General features: G+C 41.7%; 1 protein-coding gene across 1 annotated transcript in view; it reads right to left on the bottom strand.

The window, feature by feature from the left end:
- LOC105499584 (proline-serine-threonine phosphatase interacting protein 2) overlaps positions 1-20,088 on the bottom strand; it is a 96,787-nt gene that overhangs the window by 2,104 nt on the left and 74,595 nt on the right. Inside the window, exons 7-14 of the mRNA XM_011772225.3 lie at positions 14,609-14,707; positions 13,976-14,021; positions 12,947-13,026; positions 8,824-8,922; positions 6,639-6,735; positions 6,435-6,516; positions 5,271-5,305; positions 3,249-3,306 (exon numbers count right to left, since the gene is read on the bottom strand). Coding sequence (XP_011770527.1) covers positions 3,257-3,306; positions 5,271-5,305; positions 6,435-6,516; positions 6,639-6,735; positions 8,824-8,922; positions 12,947-13,026; positions 13,976-14,021; positions 14,609-14,707 — 588 coding nt within the window. The 3' untranslated portion in view covers positions 3,249-3,256. The remainder of the gene's footprint in view (positions 1-3,248; positions 3,307-5,270; positions 5,306-6,434; positions 6,517-6,638; positions 6,736-8,823; positions 8,923-12,946; positions 13,027-13,975; positions 14,022-14,608; positions 14,708-20,088) is intronic.

Here is a 20,088-nt window from a genome sequence, read left to right as displayed (position 1 = left end):
AAGAAAATAACAAAGAAATTTCATATGAATGAACAGTGCTTGTCAACACTCTCTCCTACCTTGAGAGTATATTCAACAAGAATAAGGGTGCAGGCCAAGGAAAACAAATGGTGAGGAATAGGTATTCCAAGCAATGAGAAATGGAATGTGATGATACCAGCATTGCTTTGTGGTAAATAATACCTACATTTACATTTTTATACATATTTTAAATTTGAAATTTTCAATCTATCTTTACCTAAACATGTTAGAATTAACAACAGGAATAGCAGCTAAAATCAGCAACTACAAAACAAATCACAAATTCCTAACTTTTCCTGTTTAAATTTTTTTTTTCTTTTTTTGAGAGAGAGTCTTGCTGTGTTACCCAGGCTGGAGTACAGTGGCGCAACCTCAGCTCACTGCAACCTCCACCTCCTGACTTCAAGTGATTCTCCTGCCTCAGCCTCCCAATTAGCTGGGATTATAGGCACCCGCCACTGCACCTGGCTAGTTTTTGTATTTTTAGTACAGATAGGGTTTCACCGTGTTGACCAGGCTGGTCTCAAACTCCTGACCTCAGGTGATCCGCCCATCTTGGCCTCCCAAAGTGCTAGAATTACAGGCAAGAGCCACCGTGCTGGGACCCTGTTTAAACTTATTTTCCAAAAGTTCACTCAAACTATTTTAATTGTTGTGATAAGTTGCTTAGTAAGTTACTCACTAAATTAGACTCCCTTCTTTAAAATTTTCTGAAATTCAGTATATGTTGTATATTGAATATGAATGTGTTATATACTCCCTTTTCTAAAATTTTCTGAAATTGATGTATATGTTGAACCCCAACTCATTGAATGGGCACAGATTCCAGTGAACTCCAGTGAAATGATATAACTCAAGTAAATGTGTTGGCACTAGCATCTTGCATTCAAACATCACACTCTTCGACTCTGAGGAACTACAGTTGTTGGGTCAAGTGGTACTATTAAGCTACCAGAATATATTCTTTACCCAAACAAGTAAGGACAGAAAAGAAAGAGGTAAAAAATAAAAAGAAACACTTAGGACTGCCAATGGCCTGCCCATTATCTACACAGTGCTCCAGAGAGCAGGTGCCACCTCTGAATTCCAAGTCGTTGATTTACCAGGTTTCCACTCTACCTTCACTAGGGCCTTGCCCCTTTCCATGAGAAAGAGGGAGGCTTATGAAACGAAGAAGAAATGATGACTGTAAAGACTAGAATTTATTTGTAGATTTGTAGGTCCGAAGTTATATACAGTTAGAGAACAGGGTACTTTATGTCTTCAAGTTCCATATATTTTATAGCAAAGTTGCTTAAATATTAAATATATTAAGCAATTATGTTAAGCAATTTAAGGACTTATGTTTAAATATAATAGAAACTAGTTGGTTTTTTTTTCTTTTTTTTTTTTTTTGACTGAGTCTCGCTCTGTTGCCCAGGCTGGAGTGCAGTAGCGCGATCTCAGCTCACTACAACCTCCACCTCCCGGGTTCAAGTGATTCTCCTGCCTCAGGGTCCTGAGTAGCTGGGGCTACAGGTGCCCACCACCCTGCCTGGCTAATTTTTTGTAGTTTTTTGTTTTAGTAGAGATGGGGTTTCACCATGTTGACTAGGCTGGTCTCAAGTGATCCACCTGCCTCGGCCTCCCAAAGTGCTGGGATTACAGGTGTGAGCCACTGTGCCCGGTCATTAGCTGATTATTTTTATGTAATTAGGACAAGTTGGCATCTGTCCTAGATAGCCAGTTGGCTATAAGTCACAAAGTAGGTGTTTTTAGAGGACTGGAGACAAACAATGTTTGATGTGCTCACTTTGGTGGTATAGAACACTATAGAAAATCACCCTGGAGCACTGTTAAAATCTGTTTAGGTTCATAAAGGACAGTATATGTAACCAACACCAAATCAGGAAGCGTGAGAGAGGGGCTGCTGCCTTTCTCAGTTGACTTCTGGCATCCCACCCACCCACTGCCTGCCACTTTGTCTTCTGACACTGTTATCCAGGGCATAAAGTAACAAGAAATGCAAAGACATGTAGTTCAGACGTGTAGCTCAGTCCACACTGAGATCAGGAATATGTAAGTGGACCAACTCTTTAAAACAGTTTTTAGTCAAAGTAGTAACACATTTTCATTGCAGACAAATTCAAAAACAGAAAGGAAAAACATTACCTGTTTAGGAATATATCTCTTCAGACCTTTTCTTTGCTCATGTGTACCTATATAATTCATTTACCCCAAGATAAGCCCATTGGGGTAAAAGAATGATACTTTATGAAGAGTTTCTTTTAGTATCACTACTTTGGCTTCTGAGGCATTTCTTCACATCTGTGAAGAATGATTTTGACTTGGAGAACGTTCCAAGCACCTCAGTGCCTAAGAAAAAGAGTTACCATGCAGTATATCTTTGCAGGTGCAGTTGGCTTAGCAGTGTTCAGTCCTTTTCTAAGAAAAGCTCGTTCAGAGCATTAATACTCTGCAGGATGACCTCTGTGATGACCTTGTGTGTACAGTGAGTGTGATATCATTTGCACTTCTTTTTATTTGACTTTTCCTCTTTTAGATGGTGGACAAGTAAACTAAAATCTAAATTACTTTAACAGTGAGGATGATGTGTGTTTTGTTGATGAGCACTGCCTTAAATCCAGGTGTGTAATAACTATAAAAGAGCTTAATAAGAGCAGATAAAGAGGGCCGGCGATGGTGGCTCATGCCTGTAATCCCAGCACTTTGGGAGGCTGAGGCGGGTAGATCACTTGAGGTCAGGAGTTCAAGACCAGCCTGGCCAACATGGTGAAGCCCTGTCTCTACTAAAAATACCAAAAAAATATTAGCTGGGTGTGGTGGTGTGCACCTGTAATCCTAGCTACTCAAGAGGCTGAGGTGGGAGGATCACTTGAACCCGGGAGGTGGAGATTGCAGTGAGCTGAGATTGCACCACTGCACTCCAGCCTGGTGACAGAGCGAGACTCTGCCTTGAAACAAACAAACAAAAAAAAGCAGATAAAGAGTTACTACGGAATAATCAATGAAGGAAAAATAGCCTCATTTAAATAGGTATGGAGGGGTCTCCAGTCTGCTTCCAGCTGTGGGATCCAGAGAGGCATCCTCAAGGGACAGCATGCTGGCCAGTGTGCCTGCCTGATGCAAGGCCTTGCTAGTTTGTGGTGGTGTTATAAAGAAACTTCAAAGGCCTCAAGAGCACAATTGCCAGTCTACACGCGACTCAATTCAATAAAGGTTCTTACCATTGATGTTACTGATAGAGCAAACTGTAGTCATCAACCAAAGAGTAATCAGGATCATCTGCAAAAGGCAGAACACAGAAAACAACAGTAACATCAATTTTTCATAATAAGATCTCAGCCCTTTTCAAGCCAGGGCATCTCACTGAGAGATTCCGGTGACTACCATTTTGTAAGGAGAAAATAGATCTGCCAACAAAAACTATAAATGGCAGTCACTACTCCAAACCAGAGGACATTCTGGAAATCACTATGCTGACTTCTTTGCCCTCTTTCATCCATGCTCAGGTACAGTACCCACAGTAAAATCATATTTAAAAATGGACAGAAATAGCATCCTACATTACCAAAGGGTAATTCTAAAGCAATAAGAAATAAAATACCTTAAATCTTCATATTGTTCAAAGATAGAATTTCAGCCACTACATTTTTTTTCCATCACTAAATTTTTTGTGAACTGTTAAGTACAGCATAAGCTGAACTCCTCCCTTATTGATAGGTTTTGGCTCTGTGTCCCCACCCAAACCTCATCTTGAATTGTATCTCCCATAATTTCCACCTGTTGTGGGAAGGACCCAGTGAGAGATAATTTGAATCATGGGGGCAGCTTCCCCCACAATGTTGTCATGGTAGTGAATAAGTCTCACAAGATCTGACGATTTTATCAATGGTTTCTGCTTTTGCATCTTCTTCATTTTCTCTTGCCACCACTATGTAAGAAGTGCCTTTCACCTCCCACCATGATTCTGAGGCTTCCCCAGCCATGTGGAGCTGTAAGTCCAATTAGGCCTCTTTTTCTTCCCAGTCTCAGGTACCTCTTTATCAGCAGCATGTAAACAGATTAATACACTCATTCTCTTGAATATGGATAGGTATATCTTTTCTTTACTCAAATAATAAATATATGTTGAGCACCTACTATGTACTCAGAACCGTGTCAAGTGTTGTGAGTAATACAGAAGACAAAGTTGTACCTGACCTCCGGATCTTATTAATATTCAAGGCATACAACTAACCAGAGCTTGTTTGGAGTAGCTGCAGGGGAATGCAGCTATTTGTATACTCTTGACCAAAGACTGACCCTCCTCTATCAGGAATGGTCATGCTCTTTGACTGAGCACATAGCTTCGGCAGGGACGCACATGGACTGGTGAAGGAGGAAGTGGACACCCGCCTAGCCAGCCAGATGTGCCAAATCAACCCTAGCAAACAATAGGCTGACAGATGTTGCAGCCAAACTGCCCTCACATCCCATACAACTAATAAGAAGTGCTAAGATGTGTACTTCTCCCAGAGGTATCATAGGAGTTCAAAGAAAGAAAGAGACTGCTGTAATTAGTGAAAGTTCTCATTAAAGATAACATTAAGTGACATGTTTCCTGACGTCCATGCCTTCTATAAATTGTATTTCTGTGTAATCCAAGGGGAACTACATCTCAGTTCTGCTGTTCTCACAGTCCAAGTTGAAATAATCTTTTAGGTAAAATTTGCTTGCAATAAGTTTATTTTGGTATTTCAGTAACACAATTATCTTGGATAAGCTATAAAATAGACCACCAGTTATCATATTCCACTCTGTGACAAGTAGTATTATAGTAAGATTCTAATAGAGACTCATTCCCTTGGGAATTTGATTCTATTTAATCCTTTCATTCCCTTTATTTCAAAGTTCTAGCTATTTAATTTTAAAGAAAATGCAATATAAGAATTTTGTTGTTGTTTTTTGTTTGTTTGTTTTGTTTTGTTTTGTTTTTGACACAGTTTGACTGTGTCACCCAGGCTGGAGCGTAGTGGTGCAATCTCGGCTCACTGCATCCTCCACCTCCCAGGTTCAAACAATTCTCATGCCTCAGTCTCCTGAGTAGCTGGGATTACAGGCACACGCCACCACACCCAGCTAATTTTTGTATTTTTAGGGAGATAGGGTTTCACCGTGTTGTCCAGGCTGGTCTCGAACTCCTGACCTCAAGTGATCCGCCTGCCTTGCAATAGAAGAATTTCAAAAGACCTTTTTTAGTGGCATACCTGGTGAGGTTTTAGGAATTGGGAGGGGTCCTCTCCTGTAAGAAATGAAAACCAAAGTATTTTAGATAAGTTCTTGTTATTTTTATAATATTTTTACTTCTTGCTACAAGCCTATTGTACTCTAATCAGATCTGGTTTCTGCACTGGAGGGTCAAGAAAGCTCACCTGAAGCAAATGATCGGTAGCACTGACCTACGGAAATCTACGTTGCAGACGTTCTATTATGGCAAGAGACAGCATGCACAGTGATTAGTAGCACAGAGCCTTATCCCCACAGCCTAGACTGGCAGGATTAAAATCTTAGCTGTGTGGGAAAGACTCCCTGCGTGCCTTGAACATCCACATCCTCATACGTAAAATAGGAAGTATAAACAGCTCCTACCTCACTGTGGGGATTAAATCAGCTAATTCACGCTAACAGTTTTAAACAGTGCCTGACATGCTTAAATATTGATAATGATCATGCAATCTTTCCCAGGCACTCCTCATCTTTAATAAAACTGGAGTGAAAATTCAGAAGCTTAGACCGCAAGCTGACTATGTCAAACAGAAGTTTCTCTTCCCGCAGGATCCTTTACGTGAACGGCAGCGAACTTTTTGAGTAAAGGGCCAAGTAGTAAATGATTTAGACTTTGCTAGCCACATACCATCTCTCTTGCAACTCTACTCATCTCTAGTGGCAAAGCAGCCATAGACAAAACCTCAGTGAGTGAGGGTGCTTGTGTGCCCATAAAACTTGATAGAGGAACACTGAAATTTGAAATTCAAATAATTCTCGCATGTCACAAAATAGGATCATCTTGACTTTTTTCTAGCCATTTAAAAATGTAAAGACTATTCTTAGCTCACAGGCCCTACAAAAATGAATTTAACTCTCAGGGGCCATAGTTTGCTGACCCCTGCTTTCTACAGGCTGTAAGAGAAGTATAGGATTCATACATGAACAGTAATGATCAAGTTCAAGCATCATATACTCCTCCCTAAACTATGACTATTAAAATCCACTTAATATTTGTCCTAAAAATACTATTTCCAAAAAGCAAGCAGCCTTATTAAGCAGATGCAGTAGTAGATATATTCCAATTCTAGCAAGTCTTAGAACATTCATGATAACAATGTTTGCTAAAAGTAATTTTCTTCATGTGAAAAGCAGCTGGTTATTACCTTGCCAAATTAGGCCCTGTAGCCTTTCCTGGTGGGACTGCATTCTTCTGGGGGGAGTAGAAATTCTCATACATGATGGGTGCTAGGAGAGTCACCAAGAAACAGGACATGAAGAGGCAGGCGTCTTTCATCCTTAATGACATCTAACAAGAAAGGCTAATAGAATTGTGTAAATAACACTCCCCACCCCACCACCCCATTCACCTGGTGGAATCTGTCCAGTTTTGCGTTGATTCACAAAGTATTCAATGTCCTTCTGAATGCTGCACATTTCTAAACTCTTTCGGACTTGTTCGTACATCTAATAAAAAAGAAGGTCAATTAATAGGTAGAAGTATGTTGAGATAATTGTGACACAGCTCCTTAAAGACATGGGTTTGAGGCAGGGCGTGGTGGCTCATGTCTGTAATCCCAGCATTTTGGGAGGCTGAGGTGGGCGGATCACAAGGTCAGGAGTTCGAGACCAGCCTGGCCAACATAGTGAAACCCCATCTCTGTTTAAAATACAAAAAATTAGCCAGGTGTGGTGGCGGGCGCCTGTGGGGAGGCTAAGGCAGGAGAATTGCTTGAACCCAGGAGGCAGAGGTTGCAGTGAGCCAAGATCGTGCCACTGCACTCCAACCCCAGGCGATAGTGCGAGACTCCATCTCAAAAAAAAAAAAAAAAAAAAAAAGAACAACAACAACAACAAAAACATGGGTTTGATAGAGAGCTGACTCTTCCAAATTTTCTTGTTTTGGAAAAAGAACACATTCCAAAGTGCCAGATTCATATTAGAGCTTTTCTCTGATGCACATCTGCTATTAATTTTTTTAATTTTATTATTTCTTTTTTTTAAGACAGAGTCTCGCTCTGTCACCCAGGCTGGAGTGCAGTGACACAGTCTCGGCTCACTGCAACCCCCACCTCCCTGGTTGAAGCAATTCCCCTACCTCAGCCTCCCGAGTAGCTGGGATTACAGACGCATGCCACCACATCCGGCTAATTTTTTTTGTATTTTTACTAGAAATGGGTTTCACCATGTTGGTCAGACTGGTTTCGAGCTCCTGACCACAGGCAATCTGCCTGCCTTGGCCTCCCAAAGTGCTGGGATTACAGGTGTGAGCCACCGTGCCTCGCCTACATCTGCTATTAATATTTTAAAGATGACAGAAAATGTATCTTTGTGGCAGGACAGAAGCCTTGGCTGAATTATTATTATTATTATTATTTTTTGAGACGGAGTCTCGCTGTGTCACCCAGGCTGGAGTGCAGTGGCACAATCTTGGCTCACTGCAACCTCTGCCTCCTGGGTTCAAGCAATTCTCCTGTCTCAGCCCCCCAAGTAGCTGGCACTATGCACCACCATGCCTGCTAATTTTTGTATTTTTAGTAGAGACGGGGTTTCACCATGTTGGCTAGGCTAGCTCAAACTCCCAACCTCAGGTGATCCGCCCACCTTGGCCTCCTAAAGTGCTGGGATTACAAGCGTGAGCCACCGCACCCAGCCTTGGATAAAATTTAAGAATACTGATGGAACCAAAAAGTAGATATCAAATCCTATGGCACAAAACCAATGCCACACACAAATGCAAAGACAATTACTTAAAGAAGAGTTTTCCATTCAATCCTATCAGTTTTCTGGGTGTTTAGTTGTTCTTCTAAGGTGAATGTCTCATCTAAGTGAGAGTGGCTACTCCTTAGCAAAGAAGGTTGTGATAACTTGATTTGACGCCTCTGAGATGTGGAGAGCCCATTACTATTGCTGTGTACAGGTTAAGCCTGGACAATGGACCAGCAAATACTGTTGAGGTAAGTCTGAACCCTGGCGCAACCATTAGCCTGGGAAAAGGTCAGTGTCCTAGTACTCGGTGCTGTCCTGGAGCGACCCCATTCCAGAATGGAGCCGTGTCTGGGATGCACATACATGCTGTGACATCTGTCTTCCGTACATGAAACTATATTTGGATTCTATCTGTTCTCCTGCCCTAACTCTGAATTTACTTTTGTGCCCTAACTATGAATTTCTTATATATATATATATATAAAACCACCATGCCCAGCTAATTTTTGCATTTTTAGTAGAGACAGGGTTTAACCATGTTTGCCAAGCTGGTCTCAAACTCCTGACCTTGGGTGATCCACCTGCCTCAGCCTCCCAAAGTTCTGGGATCACAGGTGTGAACCACTGCTCCCAGTGGTGAATCTCTTAATGAGAAAATCATGGTGGCAAAAGAGCCAGGAGTCAGGTTACATGTTATCTGGATCCTTCTATCAACTCACTGTATGGCCTTAGGCAAGTCACCTTACCTCACCAGGGGCGAAGTGAACCAATCAATATCTATAGTTCCTTCTACTCTAATGTATCCAACATGCACAGGACAATCCTCAGTGGATGCCTCTGACTTACTTCATCACTGGTGACACATTGTTGTGACAGCTGATTCACATGTAACCACAATGCATTCCGGAAGAAGTTTATTCGTTCACATTCTTGAGCCTCAAATGCCTACAGAAAAATAGCTACATGTACATAAATATGCAAGGAAAAGGGCCATTCATTTTGGCTGGCTGTGACTTAAGAAACAGTGTCAACCTTTAGTTATCTGTAAACTTATTGTCCAATTTAGAATACTTCTCCCCCACCACTCAGGATGCTCATAAACTCATACCACAAAGAATGCAAACAAATCCTAATATAGTAACACAAACAGGCTTGGAAATAGTTCTGAGGATAAAAAGTAATGATGATCCCAGACACCAATGTTCTAACTGAGTTTCTACTGACATTTCCAAATATCTAACATCATCTCCACCTGGGCAGCCTGCCAGAGCCTCAGATTCAACATGCTGCCCCTCCCACCCTGGAATGAATGAGTTTAACTGGCAAGATGGTCATAACTGTTGATGCTGGTTGATGAATACATGGGAGGCCATGTACTTGTCTTCTACCTTTGTGTATGTTTAATTGTTTTTCCTTAATAAAAGGGTTAAAATAAAAGTCATTGCCTGAGATAGTTTTTTGGATATAAACAAATGTCACCTTTTAGAAAAATCAAGCTATTCTACGAAGCAGATGGCATTCTATTCAACAGTGGATGTGATATATCAGTGTATTTTAAAAATATTGAATACCATAGCTATTTTTAACATGAATGAATTTTATATTCCATAGCTTTTATATACCACAGCCACTTTGCCACTCTATGAGGAGAAAAGGATGGGGACAGGCATGGCTATAAGTGGTTCTCATACTTGAATTCACATCAGAATCACTTGCAAGGTTTATTAGCATAGAGATTGCTGGGCTCCACCTCCATAGTTTCTGATTCAATTTCATATCTCATACTATAGGTTTTATTCAAAACCATAAAATTTTGAATGCCTTTTAAAATTTGCTACATTTTAAAACTTATTATAAAATAAACAAAACTTCAAACATATACAAGAGTAGAGAGGTACAGATAGTATGATGAATCCCTATGTACTCATCACCAGCTTAAACATTTATCAACTCACAACCAATTCTGTTTTATCTATATCTCTACCAATTACCCTACTGTCTGGAGTATTTTGAAACAAATGCATTATTTCACCTCTAAATATTTTTATGTCTATATAACATAGTATAATAATTTATTAATATTACATTAGTTTTGTTATGGGATATTTCACATAGAATCAGATAGCAGTATCATAAATACCTATATACCAACTACCCAGCTTTGTCAAAAACTTCAGCCATATTTGTTTCAGATTCTGTAAAAGCCCCTGTGTGATTTACCCAGTTTCTATCGCCTTCTTCCTTCCCCAGATAGCCATTATCCTGAATTGTATCATTCTTATGCAAGTGTTTTGTTTTGTTTTGTTTTATGGGGAAGGGGTTGTTTTGTTGTTTGGTTTTGGGGGGTTTTATTTTGTTTTGTTTTGAGACAGGGTCTCACTTCGTCACCCAGGCTGGAGAGCAGTGGTATGCTCATGGCTCACTGCACCTTCAAACTCACGGGCTCAAGCAATTCTCCCGCCCAGGTTCCCAAGTAGCCTCTGCCACCATGCCTGACTAATTTTTATATGTCTTTGTAGAGACAAAATTTCACTGTGTTGCCCAGGCTGGTCTTGAACTCCTGGGCTCAAACAATCCACCCGTGTCATCCTCTGAAAGTGCTGGGATTATAGGCGTGAGCCACTGTGCCTGGCCTTTATGCAGGTTTTTACATTATATATGTATCCATAAAATGTATATGATACTGCTTTACATGTTTTTAAACCTTATTTAAAAATGGCCTCATTCTAGGCTTTTCCTTAAGAGTGTGGAGTTACTAAAGTAAAGCAGAAAACAGTGTTTTAGGAGAAGCATAATGACCCACAGTATCAGATGGCAAAGAGAGGTCAAATAAGATTAGAAACTGCAAAGGCCCACTGGCCCTCATGCCAAGGGATTGCTGGTGCCCTCCAAGACAGCAGCTGCAAGGAAGCAAATCCCAGATGCTGTAGGCTGGGACAGACAGGACAACAAGGACTTGGAGACAGCTCCTTCAAAAAGCGTGGCTGTGAAGAAGGGTGGGGGTGGTAGCGGTCGTAGATAGGAAAGCAAGAACTACTGGGGTTTTGTTTTTTTTATTATTTTGGGGTTTTTTTTGAGATGGAGTCTAACTCTGTTGCCCAGGCTAGAGTGTAGTGGCATGATCTCGGCTCACTGCAACCTCCACCTCCCGGGCTCAAGTGATTTTCCCACCTCAGCCTCCCAAGTAGCTAGGATTACAGGTGCTTGCCACCACACCCAGTTAATTTTTGTATTTTCAGTAGAGACTGGTTTCACTATGTTGGCCAGGCTGGTCTTGAACTCTTGACCTCAGGTGATCTGCCTGCCTTGGCCTCCCAAAGTGCTGGGATTATAGGCATGAGCCACCATGCCTGGCCGAACTGGTGGGTCTTAAAGCTAGGAAAGAGCTGAGTCTGTGTGTAAGATAACAGAAGTTGACAAATTCTCTATGTCCAAGAAGGTGGGGAAAGGCAAGATGGATGAAAAAAGATCTTGAACGAGGAAGGAATAGCCCCTTTTCCATGCTAAGAAGAAAAAAAGAGTGGGGCAGGCATGTCTGCCAACGATTCTCATACTTGAATTCACATCAGAATCACTTGGAAGGCTTATTAGCACAGAGATTGCTGGGCTCTACACCCAGAGTTTCTGATTCTGTAGGTCTGAGGTGGGTCTGAGAACCTGCATTTCTAACAAGTTCCCAGGTGATGCTGATGCTACTGGTCCTAGGACCTCACGTTGAGAACCACTGGAAGAAAATGTGCAGGCAGGGTGACAGAAAATTAAGGAAGCTTCCAAGTTACGCTTTTTATTTTCTCTTGGAAATTGTGAGGTCATTTGCAGCAAAAGAAGGGGAGCAGCGATGAAACTGAAGGTAAGAGGAGAGTAAAAAAAGAAAAAAAAAACCCTCCAGCCTTGCATGGTGGCTCATGCCTGTAACCCCGACAACACAGGAGGCCAAGGTGGAAGGATTGCTTGAGACTCAGGAGCGCAAGACCAGCCTGGGCAACACAGCAAGACCCTGTCTCTTTAAAAATAAAATAAATAATAAATAATTAACAAGGCATGGTGGTGCATGCCTGTAGTCCCACCTACTTCACTTGAGCTCAGGAGTTTGAGACTGCAGTGAGCTCTGATTGTGCCACTGCACTCCAGCCTGGGTGACAGAGTGAGACCCCGACTCAAAACAAACAAAAAGCAAACAAACCAACCTCCAAAGCCTGCTCACTTGCTGTCGGCGTTCCCTTTAGAGCGTATTGAGTACAGGCCAGGCTCTCCGAAGGTAATTACGTAATCGACCATTACCTGATGCAGCTATTCTATGCCTGTGCTAACCCAACATGAGACTAAAGCTTTGAGTAGTTGGACAGCATGGTCAGGATGGGAACGAGGCAGACAAGGTTTGGGGAAAACTATTCCAGTTCCTTCTATTCTTCACTTAAATTTCTGATTTCTTTTGTTGTTTGTTTGTTTGTTTGGAGAGAAGTCTTGTTCTGTCGCCCAGGCTGGAGTGCAATGGCACGATCTTGGCTCACTGCAACCTCCACCTCCCAAGTTCAAGTTATCCTCCTGCCTCAGCCTCTAGAGTAGCTGGGATTACAGGCGTGTGCCACTACACCCGGCTAATTTTTGTATTTTTAGTAGAGATGGGGTTTCACCGTGTTGACCAGGTGGTCTTGAACTCCTGACCTCAGGTGATTCACCTGCCTCAGCCTCCCAAAGTGCTGGGATTATAGGCATGGGCCACTGTGCCCCACCAAATGTCCGATTTCTAATTTGCCCTCAAGCTCTGTAACTCTATGAGAATCGGGGCAGATCATTTCTACAAAAGTAGACTCTCCAGGTTCTGGGCAGAAGACAGGCTCCTGCCCCCCCATCTCCCCCTCCCCGCTCCCCTCCTCCATTCCCCGCCCAGTTCCCCCCACCCCATCCTGAGCAGCTTCCTGTTACACCCCCCGCACCCCAGTCCTGAGCAGCTTCCCGTTACGGGTACCTCACAGGCCTTGATGTGCTCACTCTGCCACTCTTCTCGGACCTTATCCAGGGTGCTGATGTGCAGCATGTATGCTTTGTCTGCAACAGAAGGGAGAGACCTGGGTCAGAAACTAGACAGGAAGATGGCTCGCAGATACCCCCACAGGCTCATCTCAGATGGCAAAAGAAACTCATCCGAGTTGTGCTCAGCTCACAAGGCCCCCAGGACTCTGAGCACTGGGAGTTATTCCATCTCTCACCCTCATCATATTTGGTGAAGCAGGTGAAGCAGAGTATCACTGTCTTTTTAAAGATTGGACCAAACATTGAGAAAGAAATGTTCTAAGGAAGGAGAAGTGAAAGCTGATAAGAAACCTCAGCCAAGTTTTCTTTGTCTAATTCCACCTCAATGCTTCCCATCACTTTTCATTTTCAGAATTGTCTGATGAAGGGTGCAGAGAAGAGAACTACCTTGAGCCCTAAAGGGGCACCAAGTTACTTTAGTTTCGAATGTAAAGATTAAGATCTTACATGACCACAGTTACGAGGGATATTTCCGGCAGGATATTCTGGGAATTAGGAGCTTTTGCAAACGCCTGGTTTGGGTCTTAGATTTCAGTGATAACAAGGCCTTGCAGCTTGGCTGTTTCACAGCAGATAAGGGCTACCAATACATCACAGGAAGCACCTTATTGCAAAGCCGCTACCACATGACTGCACCATCACCACTCACTCCCATGTAAGGCAGCAAGATCTAAGCAGACAGCGGCCAGAAACGGCTGCCTCATAGCCTCCTCCCACCTTCCAGGATTCTAATACACCCTCCCTTCCTCTCTCCTCTTCTTTCCTTTCCTCCCTTCTTTCCTCCCTGCCTTCCTTACTCTCTCCCTTCCTTCCTCCCTTTTTCGCTTCTGATATCTCACTAATCCTGCTGAATATCCTTATATTCTCTCTTTAAGGTATATAAAACTCCCTTTCTCAGGGACACATTTAGGATAACATAGACACCACCAGCAACCCTCCCCCATTCGTAGGAACTGCCCCTCACCGGAGTCCTCTACTGCAGTCTTTGAAGTTGCCAGTTTCACAAAAAGCTGTGAAAACAAACAGAAAAAAAACATAGCAAGCATTGGGAATGCTGGACAAGGCTTCCATAGGCAAAACAGATTGAAAAGCAGTAACTATGAAGAGACCAGGTCTAGTGCAAGTCCTATGTACATCTCCCTCGTGAGCAAATAATTCAACGTGCCCTGCAATCTTATCAGTCTTGAAAAATATCCATAAAGCATCTTACCCAGTGTCTTTCTAAAGACACATCCTCTCGTTGCAGAAATCTTGTATCTAGATTTTACAAAGTTAAATTTGTAGTCCACCCAAGCAAAAAGCAACCTGACTACAAAGAATACATAAGCTGAGTATTTAAGAAAAATGAAAACAACTGGGAAACCCCTCCAACCTCTTATCACCCCAACTCCCTCCCTCATAGCCGTGCTTCTATCACTCTTCCCCCAACCCCCAAAAATGTGACAGTGGTTTTTCAGGTTCAGAAGACCCCAATACGTGAAGGAAGATATTGCCAGGAGTTTAGGGTACAGGTTCATTTCTTATGAATATTCATAATTGGCTTTAGCCTGATATTGGTCAATCTCGGATTTTTTGGGTTGTCAGCCCTCCCAGGTACCTTTTCTTGTTGCTTCGGGTTCACCAGGTTGGCACTCCGGCTGACAGCCTGTTCTGCCTCATCTTTGTCCCGGCATTTCTGCTCATAGTTCTTCTTTGCCTTTGTCATTATGAACAAAGAGAAGCAAAACAAATGAACAGAGGGTAACCCCGAAATGCAGCCCCCTTGGCCCAGGAAGTCCAGCATGGACAGGGCCCTCTGATTGTCTCTAAGCCTTGGGCTCCCAGAGGGCAGATGCTTTTTTTTCTAAGTCTTTGAAAGCTCACTCTCTCTCTCTAGCCCTTTTTCAAATTATGTAATAGCGGCAACCTGATCAATGAAGTAATAACTCCTATTTGGCAACATAAAGTACATGAGCTTTAAAAATGGACTGAAATGAGGTCGGGCACGGTGGCTCATGTCTGTAATCCCAGCACTTTGGGAGGCCAAGGCGGGTGGATCACAAGGTCAGGAGATCAAGACCATCCTGGCTAACATGGTGAAACCCTGTCTCTACTAAAAATACAAAAAAAATTAGCCGGGCTTGGTGGCGGGCGCCTGTAGTCCCAGCTACTTGGGAGGCTGAGGCGGGAGAATGGCGTGAATCCGGGAGGTGGAGCTTGCAGTGAGCTGAGATCAAGCCACTGCACTCCAGCCTGGGCGACAGAGTGAGACTCTGTCTCAAAAAAAAAAAAAAAAAAAAAGGACTGAAACAAAAGATGGAATTTGAAATAGACAAAATTAAGGCCAGGCACCACGGCTCAGGCCTATAATCCCAACACTTTGACAGGCTTAAGTGGGTGGATTGCTTGAGCACAGAAGTTCAAGACAAACCTGGGCAAAGTGGGTGAAACCCCATCTCTACAAAAAACACAAAACTTAGCTAGGCATGGTGGCACACACCTGGGGTCCCAGCTACTTGGGAGGCTGAGCTGGGAGGGTCGCTTGTGCCCAGGAGTTCAAGGCTGCAGTGAGCTATGATCATGCCACCGCACTTCAGCCTGGGCAAAAGGGTGAGACTCTATCTCAAAATAACAATAATAACAACAACAATTAAAATATTTATGTAACTCTAAAACGTGTGGTCTAAAATTTATAAAACATTCATAATCCTCAGAATGCACGTACAATCCCTTGGTTATTTGGTACCAACTCACTCTAATTCTAATGAAGCCTCTATATTCACCACAGCATGTGAACAGTGGGCAGGGTACCAATGCCATCATTTATTTTGCTTAAAGATAGTCGTTTTCCTTATTTATTTACTTATTTATTTAGACAGAGTCTAGCTTTGTCACACAAGCGGGAGTGCAGTGGTGTGATCTCGGCTCACTATACCCTCTGACTCCCAGGTTCAAGTGATTCTCCTGCCTCAGTCTCCCTAGTAGCCGGGACTACAGGCAAGCACCATCATGCCCCTCTAATTTTTGTGTTTTTAGTAGAGACAGGATTTCACTATCTTGGCCAGGCTGGTCTCGAACTCCTGACCTCAGGTGATCCACCCGCCTCGGCCTCCCAAAGTGCTGGATTACAGGTGTGAGCCACTGCGCCCAGCCAGTGTTCCTTTTTTATTTAAAGAATTCTGTTTTACGTAGTTTAAACGTAGGCCATGGTCTATCATGTGCTACCATTACCACCAGTATTATGGAAACAGTTCACAAACTATATTCATTAGTGGATCATAAAAATAATTTTCTGTTTCAACTATGAAAGCAAAGACTTTTTTAAACACCAAAGCTGCTTTATCTTAATTCCAGGAAGTAGGAAGAAAACCAACAAAGCTGTGAATCAAACAGTTAGCTAATAAATAAAAATGATGAGAAAGAACGGTTGACTAAGATAAATAAAGAAAATATGGCACATACACACAATGGAACACTATTCCACTATAAAAGAATGAAATCCTGTCATCAGTGGCCACACGGATAAGCCTGGAGGACATTAAGTTAAGTGAAATAAACCCTTTGATATACCGATTTCCTTTCCTTTGGATAAATACCTGATAGTGGGACTGCTAGATCATATAGTAATTCTATTTGTAGTTTTTTCGAGAAATCTCCGTACTGCTCTCCATAGTGGCTATACTAGTTTACATTCCCACCAACAGTGTGTAAGAGTTCCTTTTTCCCTAAATCCTTGTCAGCATTTGTTATTTTTTGTCTTTTTGATTACAGCCATCCTAACTGGGGTGAGATGGTACCTCATTGTGGTTTTGAGTTATAGTTTTCTGATGATTAGTGATGTTGAGCATTACAAAATATATTTGCTTGCCATTTGTATGTCTTCTTTTGAGAAATGTCTATTCAGATCCGTTGCCCATTTTTTAATCCAATTGTTTGTTTTTTTTCTTTGCTGCTGAGTTGTTTGAGTTCTTTTCGTATATTCTGGATATTAGTCTCTTGTCAGATGAATAATTTGCATATTTTCTCCCATTGTAACCACTGTAAGTGTTCAATTCAGTGGTATTAGACACATTTATAAAGTTATGTAACCATCACCACCATCCATCTTCAAAATTCCCTTTATCTTATAAAACTGAAATTCTATGCCCATTAAACAATAACATCTCAACTTCTTCTTTCCCCAGCCCTTAGCAGCCCTTTCCCCATTCTATTTTCTGTCTCCCTTTCATTATTTTTTTAATTTAAAAACATTTTTGTGGGTACATAGCAGGTTTATATACTTATGGGGTATATGAAATGTTTTGATACAGGCATGCAATGTGAAATAAGCACATCATGGAGAATGGGGCATCTGTCCCCTCAAGCATTTATCCTTTTAGTTACAAACAATCCAATTACATTCTTTAAGTTATTTTAAAATATGCAATTAAGTGATTATTGACTATAATCACCATATCATGCTATCATCCCCTTCATTTTAGAAGATGTTTTCACTGGATATAGGGTTATGTCTTAACAGTTCTTTTCTTTCAGCATATGTGATATGTTGGGCCACTTCTTCATGGTCTCCATGGTTTCTAATAGGAAATTTGCTGTCACTGGTTTTCCCTTTTAGGTTTTCCCTTTTAGTTAAGGTGTCATTTCTCTCTCATTTAGTTTTCAGAAGTTCGACTATACGTCTTGGTATGGATTTCTTTGGGTTTATCTTGTTTACAGTTTAATCAGTCTCTTGGATATGTAGGTTTATGTCTTTTGCTAAATTTGGAAATTTTTCAGCCATTATTTCTTCAAATAATGACTTAAAGCTGGGCTTTTTCAGCCCACCTTCCTTCTCCTCGCCTTCTAGCATCACAGACACATTAGCGTTAGATCTTTTCTTATAGTGCAAAAAGTCCCTGAGGCTCTGTTAATTTTTTTCAGCTTATTTTCTCTCTGTTGTTCATGTCGGGTAATTTCTATTATTCTGTCTTCCAGTTAACCAACTCTTTCTTCTGTCTCTTCCATTCTCTTCTTAAGCCCATATAATGAGTTTTCTAAAATTTTGATTATTATATTTTCAGTTCTAAAATTTCCATTTGGTTCTTCTTTATATCTTCTATTTCTTTGCTGAGCTTTTCTATTTCTTTGCCAGTCCTTTCTTTGTTTCTTTCATTTGTTTCAAGTGTGAATCAGGTGTAGTGGCACATGCCTGTAATTCCAGCTACTCAGGAGGCTGAGGTGGGAGAATCACTTGAGTCCAGAAATTGAAGGCCAGCCTGGGCAACACTGTGAGACTCCCCATCTCAAAAAAATTGTCTTTGTAATTGCTTGCTGAATATTTTTGTAATGAATGCTGTAAAATCTTCGTCGCATAATTCCAACATCTCTGTTATCTAGATCTTGGCATCTATTGATTGTCTTTTTTTTCCAGCAGTTTCGTATCTTTCTGGTATGAAGAGTGATATTCGATTGATTTGGGGGAATTTTTGATATTACGTTACAACACTGTGGGTTTTATTTAAGGCTTCTGTTTTAGCTAGCTTCCTCTGCACACCACTCCAGCAGGGGAAGGTGAGGCATCATCTCATTACTGCCATGTGAGTGTGAAAGTCCAGGTTTCCCCTCCTTGGTCTCCACTGACACCACAGAGTGTGTGTGACCTAGTTACTGCTGGAAAGTGGTTAAAGTTCTCATTCTCCATTAGACCTCCTTGGACAACATCCCAGCAGGGAGAGGGTGTACGTCATTATTTCCTGGTGCAGGTGGAATCAGGGTTCCCCACATGGTTCCCACTGACACTGTGTAGAGGAGGCTCTGTTACCTCCTGGTGGGAGTGAAAGTCCTGGTTCCCTGTTTGTTCTCTGATGCCACCTTGGCAGGGGAGTTGGGTGCTCTCTACAGCCTGGTGTGGTGGAAGTTTAGACTCTCCACTTGGCCTTTGCTGATGTGTGGAGGTGGGGCCCCCGTTTTTTTTATGTGGTGTTTGGCTGCAGTACAATGGTTATTTTCTAAAGTTTCTGTCCTGCTAGGCTGCCCCTTTTCTGGTCTTTTGGCTGGAGAGAACAGGCTTTTCTTGGAGCTTTTAAAAAAATAATAATTATTATTAATAATAATAAAAATATTATTTTTATTATTAATAAAAATTATTATTATTATTTTGTGTATGATCGTTGGCATTTCTGGGATGCCTGCTTCTTTGGCACTCAGCCTGTGACAAATGAGGCAAAAAGAAAGCCCAGGGAACTCCTTGTCAGGTTGCTCTTTGAGTCCAAGGTCACTAGCCAGTGTGCCGCCTTCTCTCCACCTTTCAGAGCTGTTTTTGTTTTGTTTTGTTTTGTTTTGTTTGAAACAGAGTTTCACTCTTGTTGCTCAGGCTGGAGTGTGCAATGGTGTGATCTCGGCTCACCACAACCTCCGCCTCCTGGGTTCAAGCAATTATCCTGCCTCAACCTCCCAAGTAGCTGGGATTACAGGCACACACTACCACGCCTGGTTAATTTTTTTTTTTTTTTTTTTTTTTTTTTTGGTATTTTTAGTAGAGTCGGGGTTTTGCCATGTTGGCCAGGCTGGTCTTGAACTCCTGACTTCAGGTGATCCACCTACCTCGGCCTCCCAAAGTGCTGGGATTACAGGCGTGAGCCACTGTACCTAACCAGAAAGTTATATTTGGATAAGCCTTTCTCTTTAATTATAAAAAAGCTTGCCCCAGATTGCTTAAAATATAAAGGTCTGGGAAAAATCATCTATCAACCAACACTATTTCTGTATTACACTGACATCATTCCCTATTTATCAATTGTTTTTGAGGGATTTCTGCATCAAAGAGAAAAAGAATGCAGCAAAACAGATTGCATATGTTATCAACCTGGTAACACTTCCCTGTTATGTCCTACTCATAGAGTATCATGATGATACTTCTGTATCAAGATGGAGTCATACATGTTCTAATAACAGAGTTTGTTGTATCCAGAGTCAATAGATTCATAAAAGCTAGAGAGAGATTTCTAGCAACTTGTCCAATCTCTATCTTACCAAGCAGTTTTTAAACAAATTACTTCAAGGAAAGGTTTTTATAATTTTCTTTTTTTTTTTTTTTTTGAGACGGAGTCTCGCTCTGTC

This window comes from Macaca nemestrina, chromosome 19 (assembly GCF_043159975.1).
Source record: "Macaca nemestrina isolate mMacNem1 chromosome 19, mMacNem.hap1, whole genome shotgun sequence".
Taxonomy (NCBI): Eukaryota; Metazoa; Chordata; class Mammalia; order Primates; family Cercopithecidae; genus Macaca; species Macaca nemestrina.
The sequence above is the reverse complement of the archived record's forward strand: the minus strand, read 5'-3'. Positions and strand labels throughout refer to the sequence as shown.